The 24173-nt window shown below is 40.1% G+C and overlaps 1 protein-coding gene across 2 annotated transcripts; it reads right to left on the bottom strand.

Annotated features, from left to right (window-relative positions):
* Nucleotides 1–12451: 12451 nt before the first annotated feature.
* Nucleotides 12452–21170, bottom strand: dctn4 (dynactin 4). 2 transcript variants are annotated; one of them, XM_063490863.1, is made up of 14 exons: nt 20973–21170; nt 20245–20315; nt 19940–20118; nt 19794–19837; nt 19022–19129; nt 18346–18366; nt 17763–17836; nt 16833–16945; nt 16635–16744; nt 16465–16538; nt 16123–16177; nt 15459–15566; nt 14021–14118; nt 12452–13928 (listed from the first exon to the last, which is right to left on the bottom strand). In XM_063490863.1, exons 1-14 carry the CDS (start codon nt 21105–21107, stop codon nt 13709–13711), a joined length of 1410 nt encoding a protein of 469 aa, XP_063346933.1. In that variant the 5' UTR covers nt 21108–21170; the 3' UTR covers nt 12452–13708. The 2 variants fall into 2 exon arrangements, with proteins under 2 accessions (XP_063346933.1, XP_063346942.1); XM_063490872.1 differs by lacking the exon at nt 18346–18366.
* Between the last annotated feature and the right edge of the window lie 3003 nt (nt 21171–24173).

Below are 24173 nucleotides of genomic sequence, written 5' to 3' on the forward strand. Positions count from 1 at the left end.
GGACAAAAGATGCTGGGGAGGTAAAGGTGAAGTTCAAAACCTCCAAACATCTGATGTCATTTCTTCCACCAACATTTGATTTAATTTCTTAACAAAGTGAACACAAGATGTCTGATAATATCTCTGCCAATAATCAGTAGTATTTGTAATGAACGAACAAGTTCGGCATGATAATACCGCTGGACTTGTTTTCATAAGTTCCTATTTCCTGCAAGTCTGCCTATTTTCTAGGATTAGCTAAGTGTTTGCAAGGTCCAACTAAAACAAAGATGACGGTAGTTTGAGTACCTCCCTAAACCACCAGTCGATCTATCTACTGATCTCAGCCTAGATCCTGTCCAGACAATGCCCCGCTTCCCCCTGCTGCACCAATCAAAACACATGCCATTATAAGGCAGCCGGGCGAGAGGCCTGCAGGCAAAGACGAGGAGAAAGGAGAGGGAAGGTGACAAAAACAAGAGAGAAAAGGAGGAGGAGGAAGAGGAGGAGGCATGAAGACAACATGGCATCTAATAAAGAGATGTCTGTTTTCACCGCCTTCGCCACCTTTGTTTGGTCTTTTGTCCTGTTCTCGTACCCGTGGCTCTGCTGACTGCATTGACTCTACTCTCCACTGCTCTTAATAAAAGCCTTTAAGTGGAATGGAGAGCCGTCCTGAGTGGCTGATACTGCGCTCTGATGAACTAAAGGGACTGGAGCTTGCTGGTTGGGAGCAGTGAACTCAGTCTTCCACTGGTGCTCTCTAACAGTGTCTCTAATCCATTTAGGTTGAGGGCTGGCAGAGGCTGAGGTCTGACAAAGCACAGCTCTGTCTCTGTGATCCGGCCCACTGAGTTCTAAGTTTTTACAGATGTGTAGAACAAATGGGCATGCAGTTAGCCCAGACTGGGAAGGCTGACTAACTGGACACAGGGTGCTAAATCTGCTTCTCAACAACTTCCTGATTAATCTTTCATGTCTGCTTTCCAAACTGACCGACCCAAAGCACGGTGAACTCAGACAGCCGCGGCCTGGTGGGTATTTCAAAAATTGATATGTCAAAATTTGCATGTGAGCATTTCGATTTCTGAAACCTTACATTTTGTGTGTGTGTGTGTGTGTGTATACAGGGCAGGCAGCCAAGCATCTTATCAGCCCTGATGTTGTCTTTCTTGGTTTCAATCCCAGTGCTTTCCAAAAGAAGAGGAGGGCCCGACGAAAAATGTAATGTCTTTTGACTCGCATTTCCACTCGAGCAGTTGTCATGCTCGTGCCTTCAAACAAACCACTGCAAAATGTGGAAAAATGTCTCCGATCAGACGAGTCGCAGCAGCGGCGGCGGCTACGGCAGAAATTATGCGAGATACATCAAAGCAGACGGGCTGAAGTTGTCTTTGATGATAGGCGGTTTATCTAGATTATGTTATGGCAGACGAATACAAAAAAGATTTACACAACATTACGCTGAAACAGATGTTAGCAGTATGAGTTACCATGGGAGTGCCCCTTTCTTTCCTTTTCCAGTCAAGAAAATAAGTTACAGGGCTGTCATGGTGAATGACCCCACCCCCACAGTTTAGGGCTTGACTGAGCTCGATTTTGCTCGATCAAGGCCAAATTCAAACTTGGAATGAGAACAGCATCCTCTACTGTACTCCTGGTAAATCACACAGACACCGAGCTGCAGCAGCATTTTTTTTTTTAACTTTAAGCTGTACCCATGAACTAAGAAACACACCCACTACAATTGGGTGTAGGTCAAAACCAGGATGACTGACTGTGACTGGGAAACACACACAAACACACAAAGTGGACAAGGACGTGCTAACTAGCTGAATAAAATGGGTGTATGTTCGGCAAAACTTTCCCTGTGCTATTTCCTGGCCACCTGTGTGCCAGCTAGCATGAATAGGAAAGTATTGTGCTTCTCTATTTTTTACCATCTCCCACAGCACTCTTTCCTCCCACTCCTCCTCCTTCTCCTCTCCGCTCAGAGCACTCCAGCACAGACTAGGTCAGACTCCATTTGAGAAAAACTGTGACCCACGCTAGTCATTTGGCCAAACATTTCCAATAAAATGGTTGAATCATGTGTGGGCTGTCTTTTTTTAAACTTTCAGCTCAGTCCAGTGTGCCTCATAGCCCCAGTATTTCATGTGAACCATAAATAGTTGAAATGTTAAGGAAGTCATTTAAAGGGGATGAAAGTTTATCACAAGATCGGGAGCTAGGAAAAAACTAAAGAAAGATGGAGAAGAGAAAATTCAACTTTACCTGCTGCTTCTCAGAAGTGCTTGGACATTGTAGAGTTATGCTAATTCATTTCTTGCTACGAGTCACATGAGACGAGCAATAGTGCTGTCTTATCTACCACCAGCAGCCTCTTTCTTTAATTTAGCATAGACGGGGGAAAAAAAGGAAAAGTAAAGTGATTAGCTCTGATCCTTAAAAGCTGGTCTTACAGCTAGGATACTTGTTTCTGTTAAGCTAAGGTAATCAGTGTAAGCTGTAGCTTTATTTTCACCATACAGATGAGAGCTGGACACTTTTCAAAGTAACGTGCATTATGGTTGAGTCAAGCACAGTTAAAAGTGATTTGCTGTTGGCGACTAATAGCAAGTAGTTGCACCAACCAGCTGGTCATCATCATGAGTGTGCAGCATCCTCATCCTCAATGAGCAACCACTTTAAAATGCAAGGTGATTGCAGAGATCGCTTGGCGGGAGGCAATTTGTCTCCATGGCAGACTGACTCCAATCACTCTCAGACAGATTAGGGAGGGTGTGCAAATAATCACAGTATAATTTATAAACACAGACAGACTGTCAACACGTTGGAATCAATCCGAGTCAGTCTGCGCTGGTGAGCACAACTCATGTGCAATACATCTCTTTCCTGGTTGCCAACTGGTTGTATTCTGCTTATATTCTGATATAAAAGCAAGGTTGCTAATTTTGCAGTTAAATCACCATCCTGCAGGATAGTGATCCCAGACACTACGGATCTATGATGTTTTGGCTGGATTCTGAAGGAAACAGATTTTTGCCAGTTTATTGTAGTTATTATTGCAAACAATTTGCATGTAACTGCCAACTTGTCCCCATTCAATTGTAAACTGAATGCCAGCTGACAGCAGATTGAGTCCATCTTATTGGTGTTTTATGACCATTTCGACACAATGAAGTCACTTTGAAGAAGCAGTTGGTCCCCGTCTTTGAAGCAACCATTTCAAAAGCAACAATATCGTAATTCAAAGCAAACAGTTGCAATTATTTAGGTTGTGCTGCGGTCTCCAACCACTGTGACTGTAATTTCAAGCTATTGTTTAGAAGGTTTGAGGTATTTCTTTGTTCGAGGGGGTTGGTTTGACAGAAGAACAACAGTGCCTAAAAGAGGAGATATGAGCAGTGATGTGATGAACAGAGACTAAGAAATTTTAATGGAATCTGCAACAATAACATGAAACATAAATGGTGGCAAGTAAAACTCCTCTGCATCCATTTGGACAAGCACTTTTCTCTACATCTAAGTGCCTTTCTATGTAACATTCATACTGGGTGCAGTTCAGGGTTAGGTATCTTTCCCGGGGATACCTTGGAAAAGGCCACAGAAGCCAGGGATCAAACCATAAACCATCTAGTTAGTAGATGACCTGCTCCCAGTCAATACTAACCAGGCCTGACCCTGCTTAGCTTCAGAGATCAGATGAGATCTGGTGTGTTCATGGCAGTAGGGCTATCAGCCAGTGAATGGAAGTAAATACATAGGTGAGGGTAAGCTAATTTTGATAAATCTGACAATTTTTGCAAGTTTTTAATTTGCATGTGGCATTACATTTTATGCATTCATTGCTGTTTGAGCAAAATGACCAAGATTTGCTTCCAAATTCCAGCTTAAAAGCACATGAAGGTCAAATTCAGAGGGATTCATTTTGAATCTTGGACAAAGGGGCCTTCCGAGGAGCACGAATGAACACAAATCAACATGATTCAATGGGAACACATACGACAGGGCTGAAAAATACACAAGAGAGTTATCTGCTCAGCCAGACCCTGTAGCAACCAACTGTCAGCTACAAAGTAATGGAGCAACATCAAAACCGCTTTACTTTGTCTTTTCATTGTTACACGTCCCTGAGCAATTATTCTCTGGTCTATGATGACCACATCACTGCTCGCCTCTTCCTGTGCGTAAACCTCTGAACACAGAGGTTGAACCCAAACCAGTGCAACACAGAAATGTTATTATATTCTGCAGAACCAAAGAAAGCGTGGACCATTCTCTCTGGGATTTCATCCAGACCAGCATTCTGCCTTGACTCAGTAACCAGTGTGCGATTTCCACTGGCAAGTCTAATTACCGGCTGTAGCCAGGGTTAACTGGCAGCTTGGGTTGTAATGTATTTCCTTTCATAAACCCTTAGAGCTGAAATGCAACACCACAGAAACAATTAAAACAAGAGCGGAAAACTGATGTGAACGATACCTTATTTAGAAGAAAATGCATAAAACCCACACCACAGGTTGCAAAGCTGCAAAGAGTAAACAATCGAGAAATGACTTGAAGCAAGCGTGCGCTGATGAACGTGTAAACTCATCAGGTGTTTGTGTAACAGCCGTGAAAGTTTGAAAAGTATCCCTGGAGACAAGACCAAATATAAACAGCCTGAAATACACGCCTGTTAGTTAGCCATGTGGGCATATCCAGTTGCAGTGCTGAATAAGAAAATGAGAAAATAAATAGCTAGCAGGACCGAGTTCCTGTTCGGGCTGACTCAAGAAAACCACCTTCTGCTGTTCCAGCCCACAGGTGATCAAGCCAGGCTAAAAAGCTTGCTAATAAATTCAGCACCACATTCCCCCAAGGTGTCTGGGATTTGAGGCGTCCTGATTAAGGGGATGTTTGACCTTCTGGTTGGATTCCCTGTCTGGGCCTGGAGCTCTTTGCCTCCAGAGAGCCTCTTTCAGCACTAAAAAGTCACACTGGGTTTCACTTCTATGACCCACTTAAAAGCTATGTGTTGGCAGATGTGCCCAAAAGGTTTCTTGTCAGCTTCCGAGCTTTTTTTTTTTTTCTTTTGCTTCCCTCTAATTACGGGCTGGGTGGAGAAAAAGCAAGAGAGAAATGGAAAGCTAGTCAAAGAAATTCAGAAAAAGGGAGCGAGGACGATTTTTAATGAGAGGCATTGAGGGGGCATTATAGAGAAACAGAGAGAGATTGAGATGCAAATGTTTTTATTCTTTGCAGAAGGAGAAGGGAATATTTCGCCCAGTTATTCATGAGGTCATGTTATGATAACCCTCTGCATGAAAATATTTACGAACTTAGTGAAGTGAGGGAGGAAAGGGACCTCAGCATCGAATCACGCTGGACATTCGCTGGCAAAAAGTTTCTGCTAACAATGTTGCGCAAAGAACACGAGAAATGTGAAGTCATCAGAGTCCCGAGGCTTTACGCCCACATGTTGTTTCACTCATAATCTCCAGTTTTAAAGGACTATCTCGACAACACAAAGCTCTCCACGTGAGCCTGATCTGTACAGAGCCGCACCTCAGAGGTGGTCTCTCTTTTAACATTTAGCCAACGGAAACTTTTCCAGGAGATGTTGATCCAGTGGGGAATGTGCTGCTCTTGCTCCGGGGTGGGGAACAAGGTCGAGCACAGAGGGGTCAAGCTCATCCATCCTTCAGCAAATGGAAAGATGTCAAAGCCTGCCGTGTGCTCCCCTATCTGTAGCTGTGGGTGAGCTCCTGTGTGTAGATAGCAGTCCAGTCCCGGCTTTCCACTTCGTTGCACTGCTAATGCTGACATTATTCCCGACTGGTTTGTGTTTGACTTGAATGGAAATGACAGTTTCATGCCGCAGACACATGTGGAAAGAAGACACATGTAATTTCAAAAGAGGACCTAATAAAGGGAGCTCCTTCAAGAGGTCCTGCTTGCTAAAGCTTGAGTATTATCAGAGGACGTGATACAGGAAAGACCTCACAGATGCTTCAGATTGGTCCCAGAACAAAATATCCCCCACCTTTGAGGACATATTTTCTTCCTTTAGCACCCCACCCTTGTGCTTTATCCTTCTCTTTCCTTTAACCTTCTTCATGCACCGTGCAATCTCAGGCTTGCTGTTAGTGGTAGGCCTTAAAAATGAAATGATTAATTGTCAAAACTAAATTATAAAAACGTGATATATATATAGCAGTGAGTTGGGGGGGTCTTAGAGATAAAGTCTAGAAGGAGGAAGAAATTTTCCCTACTAAAGTCGGTTCACTGGCAACAAGATTATCTGTGCCGCATAAGCAGGAAATCAGATCTGCGAGTCTCATCAACAGGAAATTAAAGAGAGCAACATGGTTTAGAGAAAAGCAAACAAAGCTGAGGCTACTCAGATTCTCCCGGCAGCAACATTAACTGGTGACAAGCCCTGGCAATGCTCGAGGAAGTCCTCACAAAGAACCACCCTTCAGGTCCGTCCAGTCCGTGGATAAACAGAGACATTGGCTCTCTGTGATTGCAGACATCCTTGTGTAAATAAAATCTGAAAGAATGCAGTCTCCATTCTGTTGTGAGGCTCATTTTTCGTCTCCGTTCTTAAATTCACTAGAAATTACTGCTGTTTGAGACTCAACCCTGCACACTCTATGAGATCTCGAAGCTGTCTGTGTTTCCACAGCTGAGCTGACGTAACTCATTTGCAGACAGTGTTTTCTTTAATTCAGTACATGGGTGCACAGGTTCTGCAGAAAAACCTGCAAGTTCACTGGGGCTTTTCTGTGCACTCCCAAACTCTAGAGATCATATTAGCAGTCTGAACCTGAGTGTGATCTGTGATGAGCTGGTGACCTGTCTATAGTGTGACCTCAGCTTATCCTAACTGGATAGGAAAACGTTTAGATGGCCTCCATACTGAATCACATCATGGATCAAATATGGTTTAAAAGCAAGTTTGTACTCTAGCAAATGTAGCCGCATGCCATAAACAAAGATCAGTGGAAAATTGTCTTTTGTGGACTTCTACCTTTTAGGGGCTCTTCACCCTGTGAAATGTGCCACTGATAGAGTCACAAATCCACATCTACAGTTTGGTATTTCATATTCTTGCACTGTAAATCCAGTGATGCTCTCATTGATTCCACACATTGATTTAACTTAACATCTCAGGGGTGAAATACAGCACTCGTTGGGAGCTTGTGTGTGTGTGTTGGCTACCTATGCTGAATGTGGACAGTCAGTATTTGTAGTGTGATGTTGGGCTGGACTTCTGTGGCTTCTGTGGGTCTTCTGCGGAAACCAATCATGTCTGTTCTCGAATATCCCAGCCGCACACATTCTCAGCTTCAAGCGCGCTTTCATCAGAACCTAATGGGCCTTAGCTGCCCAAGAAGCCTGCGGCTTTACATTGAGACAACAACAGTACTTCTTTTGTAAGTGTTGTCCTAATTGAAATCATCTATTTACTTAACAATGCGTTATCGCTGGTGTGTGTCTGACTTTCTCCAGGGCGTGTAATTCTTCTAATTAATGAAGCTTGTTTGGATGATACTTGTAGACCACAGAGGATTAGGTTGTGGTTTGTATTGCTCAATTAGGATCTTGCTGAAGCAGGTGCAGAGATACTTGACTTTTCCTATAGACTTGTCTATAGACGTGATTTCTCTTTTGTGATTTAAGAAAATAAATGGCTGTAATTAGTCTACACAGAAAAAGCTAACTTGGCTATTTCTGGGTAACATATTTAACCTTTTTTAGTCTTTCATTTTGTTTTCTTTAGAGCTAGTCACTGGATTACACTAAGTCCTGTTTTGAAGTTGAGCTGAACATCTGGACGAAGAATGCGATGATATTATGTAAAAGTGGTTTTGTTTTGCTTTTTTCATCTAAGGTTTGCCAAGAAAGCATTTAATTACAAATATTTTTAATGTCATTTAGTCAAATATGTCATTACTGTTCCTCATGTAGCCAAAACCTTGTGTTTTTATCTATCCAGCAGTAAGATTCAGCTCCAGCAGCCTATTTTTGTGATCTGATCTTTCTTTCATTCTCTCTGATTTTCTCTGCCGGAATAACAAAATGTTTGCCTCTGGCGAAGCCATTGATTAATCCCATATTTGGACAAGCTGTGCTGCGCTACCTGAGTGCCTGTAGAAATGTTGGATTTTAATTTAAGCTCCAGCAAACAAAAACATTTTTCTGGTAAACTTTTATTGTATTTTATTTTATTTTTCTTCTTGGGTTTGGCAAGCAGCAACCGTCACGGCTGAAAGTTTTAACACAACACAGAAATGCAGTTACCTGAGGCCTGCTCAAAAAGAAAGTCAATCCCCATAGATTTAAAATGCTAAAATGCCAAACTTAAAGCATAAATAAATTTGTTTATAGTCCATTTATAACAACTATATAGTCGCAAATATTCATCTGTTTTCAACTGTATAAAGGCTTAAAGTTACAATGTGTACAATAGATGTCAAAAAATTGCAGTCAAGTAAATTCTGTTTTCTTACCCTCCCAGTTCAAGTGCATAATTCCAGCTACGGTGGCTGCTGAAGGACAAACAAATCTGGCCGCCATTCATCTGCAATGAGTGTAGGCTGTCAGTTCACCGTTTACCTCAGCTGTCTATATCCTGTGGTGTCCACATGTATTTATTCTGGAGGAGGCTGTAAAACTTTGTGAAAGAAGTCTGATACAAGTTAATGAGTCAGTGAATCTCAATTCTGTCCAATAACAGAGATACTGAGGTAAGTTGTTCAGGATATCCTGAATTTTTCTTACGGTGGGTGTTGCTGTTAGCCCCTGTTAGCTGCTGTTAGTGTCTATTAGCTGCTGTTAGCCAGCATTATTGAAACTGTCTTTGTTAACTTGTTAACTGTTGATGTTTAGCCAGTTCGTTGTCAGCTGTCTGGACACCAAAGAGTCACATATTGACTCTGCTGACAAATGTAACTGAAACAATATCAGGAATAAAAGAGCATGTTTATACATGTTTTTGTGTTTTAGAGCTCTGAGTTTAGGAGATGAGGCTTCAGGTGAGGAGGAAGAACATGACATTTTTTATTAAGACACCAGTCATGCTGTCTTTTTTCTCCTCCCATTTTCGCTTCTTTAGTGAAGGAGACCCGCCTTTTTAAGCATATCTGTTTTAGCAGCACACCCTCTCATTCAAATATTGTCATTTCTCATTCCAAAACAAAACCTTCCTCTATTATAGAGTCTATGCTTGAAGGTGATCAGATGATAAGGTAACATAGTTAGGGCTTCCTAAATTGTACATTTTTCCTTTAAAAGACATTACTTCCTTCACTAGCTACACTTTTCTCAAATCTCTCTTCTACTTAAGTTTTCAATTGAGCAAGAAGATGTCCAGCAAAAAGCAAATTTTCCATCCTCCGGGGACCTCACAGGGTTCCCTCTTAGCACTGGCCCCAGTCTGGGGTCCTGACACACATACAGCCTTTATTGATCAGATTATAAATAAAGCAGAGAGCATAGCTGCATGTGTGTCAGTTAAGGCAGACAGAGTTTCCGAGAGAGTGTTGAAGGTCAGCTGCTTTCTCTTTTTCAACCCTGCATCCAAAATAAACATTCCATCCAGCCTACAGTCGTCAGACTGCGGAGAGAGCGAAAGCAAAGCAAGAGAAATTGGAATGAGAATTTCAAAGCACATCGGAGGCGAAAGTGAACTTTTTTTTTGCCTCCTGAAAAGCTAAGGTTTCACAGTTTTGGCTTTCCCAGCTCTGAAATCCCCCATGCCTCAACAGTTATTCATCTGGGTAGACATCATCAATTACAACTAATTAACCAGATGATGGTCTGGTGAGCAGAAAATGGAAGAGGTGATTCATCACTTTGAGCACCTTTTGGGCTTCCTGCTCACAAAACTAAAAAAAAAAATCAAAAAATCAAAAAACAATGAGGCTAAAAAGAGATCTTCTTTTTTTGTACCTGGGCTAATGCCCAGTAAAGGACATGTCATAAGTATTGTGGCAGAATCATTTCACCTGACAACTAACAAAGGAAACAAACCTCAATCCCTGAGCTTAGCACGGTTGGCCTATGAAATAAGGGGCACGGAGAAAAAGTAGTTGGACATATTTCTGAATTATTATTTTTTTTAGATTAGCAGAGTTTTCTTCCTCCACTAAGGCACTGCTTCTCTCCTCTTTTGTTTGTCTGTGTCATGCTTCCTCTGTGGGTGAGTTACTGGCGGTTTGGGCGATGACGTAATTGTGGAAAGGTCCTGGGTGCAGTCAGACTTGTAATTCAGTGAGGAATTTTTCATCTGGTCAAGGCTGGCTGTGTGTGTCTTTATAAATAAAGTTGTTAAGTCTTCAAAGGGGAAAAAAAAAAGATAGAGGAGCAGGAGAGACATTAAATGAGCAGGCCCTTGCCTAACCTACTTACTATACAGGCACTGCTGAAAACCCTATGATATTCATTTCTAATCCCGATAACGCAGTCACAGGTCAGATTTCTGTGCTGTTTACAGTGTGAGGTTCTGCAAATAAGAACACGCTGATGCTGAGCGTGAAATAATTCCTGTCGTGATCCAGGAAAATATTATCCTGACCAGAGCGATCCAGAATTTGTCCTCCAGACGGTGTGTTTGGGGATCATTCAAGGGCTGCTCATGAGTCAGTTAAAAGATGACTGCATAAATCACCACATTCAGTCGTTCTCCATCGGTCCCGTCGGTTTAGGCGAATAAAAATGATGGCCACGAGTTACACATTTAGACTTGCCTTTTTTAAATACAGTACATTTTTTCCCCAGTAGTAGAGCAGGAGCCCAGCAAGTGCTTGCTTGGTACGCCACTGCAGGGCACTGAAATCAGCTACTGCTATCGTCAGCTGTGTTTGAAGAGGGAGCCTGTGCTGTTTCAGTGGTATGGCACTCCCCCGCCCCATGTGTGCTTTATTACCTCATCTTCAGTGGTGATTTATGGCTCTCACAGAGACCACTTTTCTGGGCTGTTTATATCTGGTGAAGATAAAAGAAAATCATGGCTTTATTACCCAGATGGAGTGGGTCTGTTTACACAGCGGAGGGCCTCATCGGGGAGCTGCAACATACCAGCATCGCACATATCTGATCTGCCTTTTCAGAAGCAATAAACGACACGAGCACGCAAATCATCCCTCCCAACATGACGGATACGTGTTAAATATAAAACGGTATCTGCTGGAGTACAAATTCTTTTACTCTCTGCTCCTCGTGGTGATAAGAGGGCATCTCGTTCTGATGATTTGTATGCTGATAAACAGCTTTGCGCTCATTATGAAAATATTTTTCCAGATTAAAGGAAAAAACTGCGTTTTCACAGCCACCATTGCTATCGATGGATGTTTTCAGCATGCAGAGAAATTCAAGATCAAGGTTGCCTTGTGCTTGCTCTCATGTCCTCCCAGAGCTCCTTCTTGTGTGGCTGTTTAAAAACTATTTGGCTATGGCGCCATCTTGTGGTAAGAGTGAATGACAGACAAAAACGCAAGTGTGATACACGTGATCAAAAAGCTTTTTACAAGATTAAACAGATTTGGGGAACTGATATTACTTCAGATCCACTATTCCATGCATTATGTGTACATCTAAATGATACAATATATGCAAAACTGATATATAAGAGTTCTGCCTTCCTAATTTAAAAAAAAAAACAAAACTTTATTATGGAACAAATTACTGGAAGACTTCAGCTGAAAACAGAATTAGTCACCAGTGGTGCAATCATCTGTACTTCTTCTCTCTTCTTCTCATTGCTGTAGGTCATTTCTTTTATAAATATTAATTACACTTATATTTTACAGTGCAGACTACATTGACAATCTATATCATAAATGAAGGCTTAATTGAAGGATGATATAGAAATAAATATATAAAGAATGATAGAGAAATAGTTAAAGAGATCAAATCAAACGTGTTTCCTATTACATGAATTAAGTTTTTTATTTTAAAAAAGCTTTAAATATGACAATATTTTTAAAGCCTACATTGGCTCATTGCAGTGATGAACTTGGAGAAATATCACCTGAACCTTAATGCAACTGATTATTCGCAATGCCTAAATTTATTAGCCCATCACCCCAATGTAAGGTTTACATCACAGCTGCCTCTGAGTTTCTGTAATAGTTAATCCACCAGTATGTGCAAGAGTTTTTTATTCAAAATGCTATTTTTTATGCCAAAATATAATTATTAGGTTATCTATTAATTTTTGAAATGTACCGTTTTTAATTTTTTATTTTTAATTAAGATGCCAAATTACAATCATTTACTCGCATTCCTGGACAAATTTGTTTCATTGGTTGGATGTTACGCTTGATTTTCAGAGTAATCCAGTGTGACGTCCCTAATTTGAAAACAAAAACATGAATTCAGTCATTTTTACTTTGTTGACAGATTTCTAAAATACTTGTTTTTTTCTTTTTATAACAGGCAGTCTAATAAATCTCAAGTCAGCAGCTTTACTGTTTTAAGCCATTTGCTTTAATAGGACTGTTTTCAGGCACAGCAGCAGGAAAAGCGCTAGAAACCCAGCTTTATGTCAAAAGCAGAGTGGAGCACCGTCTGGAATAACCACTTTAAAACTTGCATTACCCTAGAACATAAGACGTTTACGCTTTCTCTTTGACAGCATTATTTATTAGCCAGTACAGATGATTAACTGTGATGTAAGGACAGTTTTTTTTTAACCAAGACCAAAAAAAAAACTGGCAGCAGCTAACAATACGCACTGACATTGAGGTCAGTGAGGTCTATGAACCAAAAGCAAGTTTTCAAATCAGACAAAAATAGTGTTTCAATACACAGAAATGACGGGCACTTTGTACTTCATGTCATTTGTACAGTTTCTCATGAATCCTCCTCACAGTGCCATTAAGTTACTGTGCAACTTCAGACAATAATAAAACGATCATATTTATCCAAAGGAGATCCTTTTTAAACAAAACTACGGAATCAGTAATTGTGATGATACTGTGTAGCATGTATGGTTTTTTATTATATATGTGAAGCATGCATGTTATTCTCCTACTGCTGTCTGAAGGATACACAAGCTAAAAGCGCAGAGGTGTGTGTGTGTGTGTGTGTGTGATTCATGGCTGGGATTCACACAGATTGTTCTCTATTCTGATTTCTGATTCTGCTCATCGACTCATCTTTCTATAATCCCACTCCCTCGACTTTGAACTTAAACTTCTATAATCTATAAACAGCAGAGACAAAAAACTCACAAAATACCCACAGCACAACACAGCTGAGACAAAACGTACGTCAAGGGTGTGGAGAGAAAGGCTGGGAGCAACGAATATGGCATATATATTTAATCAAATCAAAGCTTCATTTTAGTCAGAAACGATATGCATATAATAAGGATCTGTCCCCTCTATGTAACCACATACTAAACTGCTTCTTACTGATGAACTATATAGTGTTTAAGATGAGAAAGAGGAGGTTTTTGGTACATTAGGCAACAATAAACCGGACCAAGAATCTATAGTTATCAGTTAAGTGTGCAACAAGTCATGGTTTCGTATAGTTTTATAAACTGGGCAGCATAGGGATCTGCTGATGTGACTTAAGCCAAAGCATAACAACAGCATCTGAAAGCCTTAAAGATGCCAAATTATTCTTAAGCTTCAATGAGCTGAATCAGAAATCAGTTTTAAATTAAATTAATCCCAGTTTGAAGGTATTAGTTCGAAGAGCCTAACACTGGTGAACGCAGTACTTGGGTTCAGGAAGCGAGGGGTCCCAGCCTCAGCTCCACGTGGTGAGTGAGCCAGATGGCTTCGGCGGCAGTGTCGGCTCCCTCCTCGCTCGGCCGGATGGGAGCAGCGAGGTTGCGGAAGTCGTGTCGGATCTTAAAAGAAACGGTGACATCCGTATCCTCTTCTTTCTGAGGGATCACTTTGATAAAGAAACCAATCTTGTTGGATTTCCTGAAGGCAACAACACTGTGGAAAAGACAGAGATATCAGGTGGAGTTGGGGTGTTTTCTCATGCCATTACTGTTAAAGAGCAAGTATGGGTTTGTGTGTTAACTCACTCTGGGTCATCCTGGAAGTCCTGAGGTTCGGCTAGTTCATCATACTCAGCAGCAGCATCCTTTCCTGCTAAGAGTAGTTCCTTACTGGGCACTATAACCTGAAAAAAATAACAAGCAGTGATGTTTACAGCAAGATTTTAAATGTTAGAGTCACATTAAGATGAATTATTACACTTCTTTTTAAGTTAATCGCATCTTAAAATGAACAATGGTGGTTATTAAATAAAAAGATGTATTTTACTGAAGTTGACACCTCACATAAAAACTCATGCTCGTCTGACTGTTATATCTGCGTTGTGTTTAAGGGGGAAAATAAGTCAACTGAATCACACTTTTTGCTAAAATTGATGCTTCTTTTCAGCTGTCAACAGACTTACAGAGAGAACAGATGTAGTACATAAAATATATGTAGGAGGTGGGTGAACTTAGCCATGAGAAGTGGCGATAAAACTCAACCGAGCATAGCTTGATATGGTTCACAATATCCCTCAGGTGTTTGTATATCAGATCGAGCAGAAAGCTGGGACTGCACTCTCCGTTTGGCCATTATGTCAATGGAAATGGGTCATCAGGATGCTCTTATTTGGCCAGGAGCTCTACCTTACCCGAGCTGGCCCATGACTTCATCACTAAAGAGGCTGGTAATAAAAAAAACGCCTATAGTCAGAGAGCCTCAGTGCACCAGGCAGCACTGTTAGCTGTGACTAATGGTATGAAGAGATGTTGCGAAGGCTACAGACAACCCAATTTGCAAAACAGCCGAGCTGCTGAGTAAAATTTAAATAAATAAGGTAAATAAGTATAGAACAAAATGGCTAACATATGCACATTTTGTATTTGGTGCCAGCACACTAGGAAAAAAAAATGTTTACCACCGTGTTGCATCACCTGTTTTTCTATCACTGCTTGCAGACTGAAGAGACCAACTGCTGCACTTGTGAAATCCAAATATTTTCCTTTTCTCACTTGATGCATTATCTTGCTGCTTGAAGGCCTCCTTTGTCATATTTTTGTTTCACACCACACCAAATGTTTTCTATCAGTGACCGGTCACACACACCCAGTCAAGCACCTGGGCTTGTTTACCACAAAGATACAGATTTCAGAAAGGAAATCAGTGAAATAACTGGATTCTTTGAACCTATTAATGATACTACAAACCTCCGTTAAAAATAACAGATAAGTCTTTAATTATCTATAAGAGTGGCTCTTCTGGTTATCATTTAGAAAATAAGTCTAATATTTGCAGTCTGAAGTTTCTTTCACTGGATGCATTTGTGGTTGCTTTCTAACATGTCAATAGCCAAAAAACAAAAGAAAATTAAGAACTTACAAGAGATTTTAAAAACTTCATTAAAGTTACAAAGTTTTGTATCAATTTCGGAACGACTGTTGTGCCTGTGTGTCAATAGAAGCGATTAAAAAATAAATAAAATACCTTTGCAGTGCTATTAATCTCATCAGGGTCATTTTCCTCACAAGCGGTCAGTGAGACACGGGTGATGTTCTCCACTGGGTTGGTCAGGGTCAGCAGCACCTGGCTCTCCTAAACAGCGAATGGCAGGAAAGAAAAAAATAAGGCAAATGCTTGTCATCGTTTTCCAAGTTTATGTGTAAACTACCAGCCAAAAGTTTGAACACACTTCTCATTTAATGGTTTTTCTTTATTTCCATGCCTATTTACATTGTAGATTCTCACTGACGGTATCAAAACTATGAATGAACACATATGGGATCATGTAGTAAACAAAAAAGTGTTAAATAACTCAAAACATGTTTTATATTTTAGATTCCTGAAAGCAGCCACCCTTTACTTTGTTGACAGCTCTGCAAACCCTTGGCCTTCTCTCAGTGAGCTTCATGGTGTAGTCACCTGAAATGGTTTTCACTTCAAATTTCCAGAGCTTTCATGCATCATTAATTAAAAATAGACCAGATAAAGTTCATTTTGGAAAATCGCAGATGTCGTGTACACATGCAGAGATGTGTCTACAATGTAATTAGCCATGAAAATAAAGAAAAAACATTAAATTAAACATAGATTTTTAAAAAAAAAAATCTAAAATACAAGATAATCTACCAAAGCTCGTGCGGACACTCACCTTCCCATTCCGGAGATTTGGAATGGACATAATTCTCACTTCTGGGATATAACTCCTGTGGGAGGAAGAGGAAGGCAGCCAGTCAATACACTAACACACCACCACAGATCACTAAACATTCGGTCAGAGTGAGCTGATGTCTAAACTCCTGAAAACAAAACAAAAAGAAGAAAAAGCACACAGTGAAAACTGTCTCCACTTAATGTGCTCATGCTTTTGCATGAAAAATGTCCCGACGTCTTGATACAGTCATCCAACTAAACTACATTTATACTTGACGATAAACTGCTCAACTTCGCCGAGAAAAAAAGTTTCAAACATAAACAGAAGAGCAGCACTCACACAGCCACCAGCTGAATTTTAAACTTGATTGAAGTAGGATTAAATTCTGGCTTGCTCAAGTTGTGCTCGCATTTCTGAAGAAGGGGGAAAAAAAGACTCATGTAAATATAATCGATAAAAAGAGAGGTTTTGATAGATATGGAACACTAAAAGCCTGATGTGGTGCTGACCCTGCAGCGCAGCGAGCGCTTCATCAGGAGGTGTTTGTGTCTTGGGTGGAGCTGAGACGCCCCTGCAGGCTGGAAGTCTGGCTGCAGAAGCCGCTGTCGCAGCGTGGTCACTGCAAGACAAGAGAAATTACAGATTCAACTTGACCTCACTTTGACAAGCTCTCAGTACTGTTCAGCGAGCTCCAGATAAGACCTTACCTTCAGGTAAATTGATGGGTCTGGTGTAACAATCCTCAGGCAGGGGCTCCACCTCATCAAGTGCCTGGGCTGGTTCAATGGTAATCTCCTTCTGGTCTTCACCCTCTTTGAGGCTAATTAGATTAACATAAATACTGCTTAATTAGCTGTTATTTCTCTTTAAGAAAGAAAAGAGAAATAACAGCTGTTATTTCTCTTTAATGAAAGTCTTTAAAGTAACTGGAAGTTAATTACATACACTGCAAAGCAAACAGTGCGGGTATTTTTGGAGGCTCTAGCTCTTTATAAATAACCTACTCACATAAAAGTTGCACGGTTACAGTTAGAACAAAGAAACTTTGGAAAACTTAAGGTTGATGCCTTCAAGGGCATCCAACTTTTCATACTTGGCTACTGAACAGGAGTCCTTTGAAACAAGAGACAACCAAATACACATCACTCTTTTCGGAGAGTCCTCGCCAGCTTTACATTCGTCCCCTCGGTCTGACAGCATAGTTTATCAATACGCTGCCTTTTGTCAGCTAATCATTAATCCAAAATGTTAGGCAGGGTCCTTGAATGAATTCTGGTGAACGATCTCTGTTAACAATTATATCAGTACAAGGTGATGATGCAGCTTGAGAAGGAGAAAAAAAGGTGACAAACTGTTCATTGTGATGGATTAACTACAATAAGTATCTAAAGACAAGTTTCAAGGCTCTGTAAATTCATTTTTATGGCACCCTGAAATTAATCAAACTAATGGTTTGTGGACGGCAGAAAATTAATCTGAGTCACTGATAATATGCATGTCAAAGACGTGAGACATGGAAAACAGGTGCTGACCTTGAAAGTCAAAAAAAGTTCAAAAGGACAAAACCGGTTGATGGGATGTGTTAAAAGCTGCAATAACTGCAGATAAACATGATAATAAAAAGATAAAAAACTCACGAAAGGCCAGCCAGGCTTGATAGTGGAGCTCCAGGCCTCTGCCTCTGCAGTCTGGTTCCAAGGCCATATTTTTCCTGAGTAGAATTGGAGGACGAAACATGATCAGAGAGCTAGCCTAGTGAACACTGAAATGTCAAGATGATTATAAATATGCATCTACAGCTATTTATCTACATGACAAATACAACACAACATCCTGACCCAAAAAATTGAGTTTATGGCAAGTTTTGAGAATAAAAAAAAATGTAAAGAAGTGGAAAAACAACAAATAAAGAACAAACTGTTAAAATTAGCATGTGGTAAGAGACAGAAAGAAGAGCCTTTGTACTCTAGACTAGAGGAAGAGAATCAACTCATATTTAATGAATAAATGTCTTCAAAGAGAAAGATCTTCTGTTGCTTCCCTCCCTCTAATCAACATAAAGGCTCTCCTTGTGTGGATCTCGGTCTCATTTACCCAAGGAGACATTCATGTGATCTGTGAGGTCAGTCAGTAACAGAGCAGACAGGAACAGATAGAAATAGAAAAACGGTGCTACTGTAAAAGATGAGAATACCCAAATTGTGAAAAAGTACAACTCACCACCACATGAATAGTGTGTTGCTGGGGGATAAAAACCAAAATGTCAGAGTGCATAAGCAAAGGAAAAAAAAGGAAAAAAGAGAGAATAAAGAACAAGGTGAAACCAAAGCGATCAAGCAAAACATTATTGGTATTTGGTGACATGCAACGGCAACAGAAATGCATCAGTGATGGAAAACAACTGCAGGATATCACAGCTTAAGTGGCTCCACTGCACGATAGGAAAGACGGGTTTGCATTAATGGATGTTAATTATTGTCAAAGAAGAAAACGGCAGGTGTGAACAATGCACCAAGCTAACAAAGCGTGAAGACCGCATCCAAGGCAGGGGGGCATAAAACTCATTGTGCACATTTTCCGCTACGTTCAGGCAAATCACACTGGTGACTACTATGACATTTGTTTCTTAAGCAGGGTAACAGCATGAGCATGGTGTGAATCTGTAAACCAAGCACAGCAAGTTTATTCCCGCCTGCTTTGGCTTAAAGTATGCAAATCAAATTCTATCCTTACTGACACAAAGAAATATTTCTGTATTTATTATTTAAATCAAAGTCTATGTAAATTAGTTTGTTATTTGCAATTTATTGCTGCTATTCGCAATAACGACAAATCACACAGAGGTAACAGCTAACATGAAGCTGTTCATCTGTGGGGCTCAGAGAGAGCAGAGTACCGAGAACGCCAGGGGCATGCACTGTCGTCTCCTGGCCATCTTCTTCCTGTCCCTCTCCTGCTTCTCTCGGTGGGCCAGCTGCTGGTAATACTCAATCAGTTTGTTGATCTGGAGCAAACAAACAAGAATCAGTTCTTTATGTACTTTTATAAAAACAGACTATATTGTAATTTAAAAGAGAACTGGATACATTATGCTACATGTAGTATAGGTTCATATCAATACCTATATTATCACACAGATTTATTATGTCCCCATATGCAATACAGCTTTTTTCTTAATTAATGCATGTTAAGCACTTTGGTACACCACTGGTTTTTAAATGTGCTATATAAATAAAGTTTGTTGTTGTTGTTAATAGCTTGGCGAATATTATTGGCTGATACTGGTCTTTGTAAACGCAGCTTATGTAATTTTTTTTTACAAGTTCATATGATTGTATTAAAATGTGATAGACTTAAATTAAGCTGTAGAAAAGTGTGGAATAATAATAATCTGCAAAAATTAATACAGTTGACTTCCTGCAATAACTACATGTGTGTAAAGATGCTCATTGCAAGAAAAAAATAAATGGGAGCATGTGCAGTTTGTTGTGGTAACCAGTTTTGTAGCCTAAGCAAATGTTCAGCTATTTCAGTTTAGCCTGGGTTGTGTTATTGAGGGTGCCACTTATTCAGGGGCACATCGGTTTAAAAGCAAGCAATGTGTTATCAGGAAACATGTGAGCAACTTGAGAAAAATTTAGATGGCCACAGGGTGGAAACAAACCTACCCGCTGAGTATGAGGGTTCTCCGGCTCCTGCCATCCACCACTGGCTGCAGTGAACAAAATACAAACATCAGACTTTAGACAGTCACAGAGAACAAATACAGCCTTGACCAAAAAAGGTTAACTAGGAATAGTGAACTAGCACTCACCAACTGACTTGTCAGCCATGCCCACATCTCTTGAGGTCCAGCGACAGAAGCCGCAGGCCAAATAGTACGCTTTCTTCATGGCTGTCTTGGTAGGATCATCAGGCAGAGGAGCTGGGATGTTGGTGGCCCGAGTAGACAGTGTGTGCATGCAGCACGGGCAGTCAAAACAGTTTGCACACCTACAACAGAGCACACCAATAATTAAGAATGAAACTAAGGTCGCTAATTACATAGTGACATAAGGGGTGGAATATAAACACGAAGCTTTTTCTACGAATCTGCAAAGAAAAGCAGGTCAATCTTACCTGTTCTTTTTAAGCTTAGCCTCTGCAGACGGCATGTTTTCCAGACAGCTGGGACAATAGTGGGAGTCCACCTGAACACAGAGAAGTCAGTCTTAAAGTGTATTTTAAACACGCTTCCCAAGTGCTGGATTACCAACAGTGTTATGAGGAATAAATAGGATTATCGTTGTACCATTCCTTAGAACAGTATGGTACAATGAAAAACAGGGGAACCCGTTTTATTTCATTTTTATCTATTTTTCAATGAAGTAAAAGTTAAGCTTTCAATCAAGTAGTAGTATATTAACAAATATTCGTCAGGGTATCCTATGATGATGGTGATGCTACTAGCTAAATCGTTCTGGGCGTGGTGTCTGTAACTTTGAGTTAGATTTACAAGAGTTTAACAGTGAGGACGTTAGCAAGGATAGACCGACATCAAAATATTTTGCTTGTGTTAATTAGAGAACATGCCACCCACATCTTTATATAAGCTAACCTGTGCGTTTAATGCTAAAGCCGACGGATAGCAACGGCTCATTAGCTTGCTCTTGCTTCTTTCAACAAGCGGAAGTGAAACCGTACAACCAATGAGATTAGGGGACCGTTTGATTGACAAACGGCTTTGCCAGACAACCCAGCATATGGCTGAACTAGTCCCTCCCGCCTGTCAAAGCTAACAGCAGGTAACAAAGTAGCTAGAAAAGGCTAACTGTTAGCGGAGGATGATGAGAAAAACACTAACGTACCTCGTGAGACACGCATTCCAGAGATCGTAGCTCACTGCAGTAGCGACAGAAATAAAGCTGAGACAGGGGGGCTCTAATTTTTTTTTCCCCACGAACCAGATAGACAACTCTATCTGGCTGCAGAAGGGACGCCATCTCCGAGGAACGTAGACGAGCCCAGCGACTCACTGAACCGTCTGCTAGTGTTGATGTCACCGCTGGTTGCTTGGCTGGAGAAACCAATGACTGTAGAAAACAGTGAGCTCATCGTCGCCCTCGTGTGGTGAATATAGAAAACGCCACGTTTATGTTTTGGCCAGAGTTGTGTGTGAGATTTGTGTTTGTGGCCTGTTGTTCCCATTTCTTTAGCCGAATGAAAAACAGGAAGAAAAGTTTGAGGTATATCAAATTACACAAGAACTAGACTGATAATCAGTGGAAACGGATCTTGCAGAGTGATGAATCCAAGTTTTAAATTTTTGGTCCAAATTATCATCAATATGTTTGGAGCAGGTTTGGGGCGAGGTACAACAGTGAGTGTCTATAGCCATCAGTAAAACACAGTGGAGCCTCTGTCATGATTTGGGGCTGCATTTCAGTCGCAGTGTTGTAGATCTCATACAAAATGGATGGAATTATGAACAAACCCAGAAAAAAACAGTCAAATTTTGATCCATGCAATACTATCTGGAAAGCATCTACAGTAGTGTAGGTCTTTATCTTTAAGCTTTAAACTTCAAGATTTAAAAACAATATTTTTTTCCCTTATTCCCTCATAATATTAGAAAGAATCACATTTTTCTTATAATTGGCTCTACTTAAACATTAAACAGTAATGATTAAGTCCAAGAATATCTCAGGATGACACAAAGAAGGTATGGCAGGAATCTGCACCCAAGTTTCTGTTGTGTTACCTGGAGTTTTGACAAAGCTGCATTTTATTTGATATATACTGTATGAAAGTATTTGTATGTGCACTTATTCATGTCCTCACAGCCCCTTGCAACTGATCATAATCAATTAAATTTCAGTATTTCTCCTTAACCAAAGAAATTCATGGGATATTTGGCCCTTCTGGTGCCTCTTGCTTCCCTGCTGCATAACAACTTATTCTGGCCTGCAGATCTGAACCAAATGCTGTGTACAAAATACAGTGAGCGAGACACTCGAACAGGCTTGCAAAGACTCCTGTCAGCCACCCACAGGGCATATGGCCAAGTACCAGCTCACCATGGCAACAGCTGATCCCAAAGAGGAGAGGAGAGAGGAGGAGAAATGATCCATGAATAAAATAAACCAACAGTAGTCCGCTTAGCTCTCATGCATTCATGAAGATTCGGGTAAGTTCAACTTGTAACACCGCAGGAGCTTTTTATTCATTTACTTTAGCATAAATGTTTCATTCAAAGCACACTGACTGTTTTTTTTTATGAATCTTTACAACCAGTTAAGCAGCAGTTATAGTAACATATGCACTTTTGAAACTATGTCACACTGCAGTATCTCTGTTAATAGGTGAGATTTGACACTATAAACTACTATAAACACAACAGGTTAGTGCTGAGTTTATAGTGTCAAAAGCTGCTGCCATGTCAGCGCTGTGGCAGATTTGAAAGTACAACTCATTATTGATGTGCAGCTCAGCTGGTTTGTATTCAATACACACTGAGTTCTACATGTATTTATTTTTCCGATCTCAGATTCACGAGACATGATTATTTAATCCTCCAAACAGAAGAAAAACAACACGTTACAAGAGAGGTCCTCAGTTAGGGTGAACTAATATTGCATAACTGGCTTGATAAGTCAAGCAGAAAGATCCTGATTTGTTCAGTGTAATGTGCCCCTGTTGTTCTGTTTAATAGTAATCCAACAGACAAACACACACAAATCCAAGGAAGTTAAGCTAACCACGCACACGGTACCTCATGTTCTCTGTCTGAATAATAAGTGAGAGATTCATGAAGGTGTCTCTTGATTGTAGAGTGTAACAAGATAGTCTTAGCTCTCCCAGTGTTCTTCACTTGGATAAACACAGTAAAGTTGATTTTCTTTACCATGGAAATAATTCTGTCATCATCCACTTTAGTTGTCTTCTGTGGAACTTAACAAGGTTCCAAGTAGAGCTTTAACATGCAACAAGAAGAAATCCAAATCTGTGCAAAAATGTGGATTCATTGTCATTTTCTGTCAGGTAGTCACACTGTCATGACGTTCTGATGGCAAAGGCAAAAAAACGTTCTCTTTTTGAACATGGTCAGGTTGTTGAACTGCATAAGCAGGGTTTGCTTGTTTGTTAATTTATTTTGACCATGTAAACAATATACAGGTACATTTAGTAAAGAAAATAAGAGAAAAAATACTATACAAAATAAAGTCAATACATTTCAATATTGCCTCTGTTCGGATTCATTAACATGTCGAAAGGGAGTGGGAAGAAGTACACACTTATTTAATCCCACCCCTTTGCCATAAGTTATCAGTCAATATTTAGTCAGCTTCCTTACTGATATAATCTGTAATAAAAAGTGAACAGATTTCTGATATACTATATACTATAATGTCACATCATGAAATTTTGTAAATAGAGATATTCACTTAATTTCCCTTTCTTTATCGTTCAAGAAGATCATACCTTTATAACTCTTTTCTAACTGTTTTATATTTGTTATATATTCAAACTGTTCCACAGTTTCACTCCATGCACAGAAACACAAATGCTTTTTCTTGTAGTACATACCTTCCCTGTTTTGAAGTTACAAAAAACCCTTAAATTTTTTGTGGTCCTCCATAAATTATAACTTACTTCTTTAAAAAAACAAAAACATACTCTGAATATTACCTGGTAGTTCCGTATTTTTTGCTTTGAATAGAATTTGTGCTGTTTGGAATTTCACTAGATCAGTTTGTATGTTCCCTATAACCTGCATTGTGGATGATTCGAACTGCTTTTATTTGAAGAGTAAAAAGTGAATGTAATGTGGTTTTATAGTTATTGCCCCAGACCTGTGAAACCAGTGAACAGTAGAGAATATGAAGTGATGTCCCGTCTAATACCTGTTTTGCATTGTTTAATATTGCAATGCTTTGTGATACTTTGGAATGAATATATCTTACGTGAGCTCTCCAGTTAAGTTTTTCATCTATTATTACCCCCAGAAATGTATTTTCACTGACTCTTTCAATATCAACACCATTTATTTGAATCTTAGCATTTATATT

This window comes from Pelmatolapia mariae, linkage group LG2, assembly GCF_036321145.2.
Source record: "Pelmatolapia mariae isolate MD_Pm_ZW linkage group LG2, Pm_UMD_F_2, whole genome shotgun sequence".
Lineage (NCBI taxonomy): Eukaryota > Metazoa > Chordata > Actinopteri > Cichliformes > Cichlidae > Pelmatolapia > Pelmatolapia mariae.

Coding starts and splice junctions, on each gene's coding strand:
- dctn4 (XM_063490863.1), bottom strand. CDS start 21,107: ATGGCGTCCCTTCTGCAGCCAGATAGAGTTGTCTATCTGGTTCGTGGG. Junction 20,119..20,244: donor GCTAAGCTTAAAAAGAACAG/GTAAGATTGACC, acceptor GCTCTGTTGTAG/GTGTGCAAACTGTTTTGACT. Junction 18,367..19,021: donor GCATGCCCCTGGCGTTCTCG/GTACTCTGCTCT, acceptor TTTATCCCCCAG/CAACACACTATTCATGTGGT.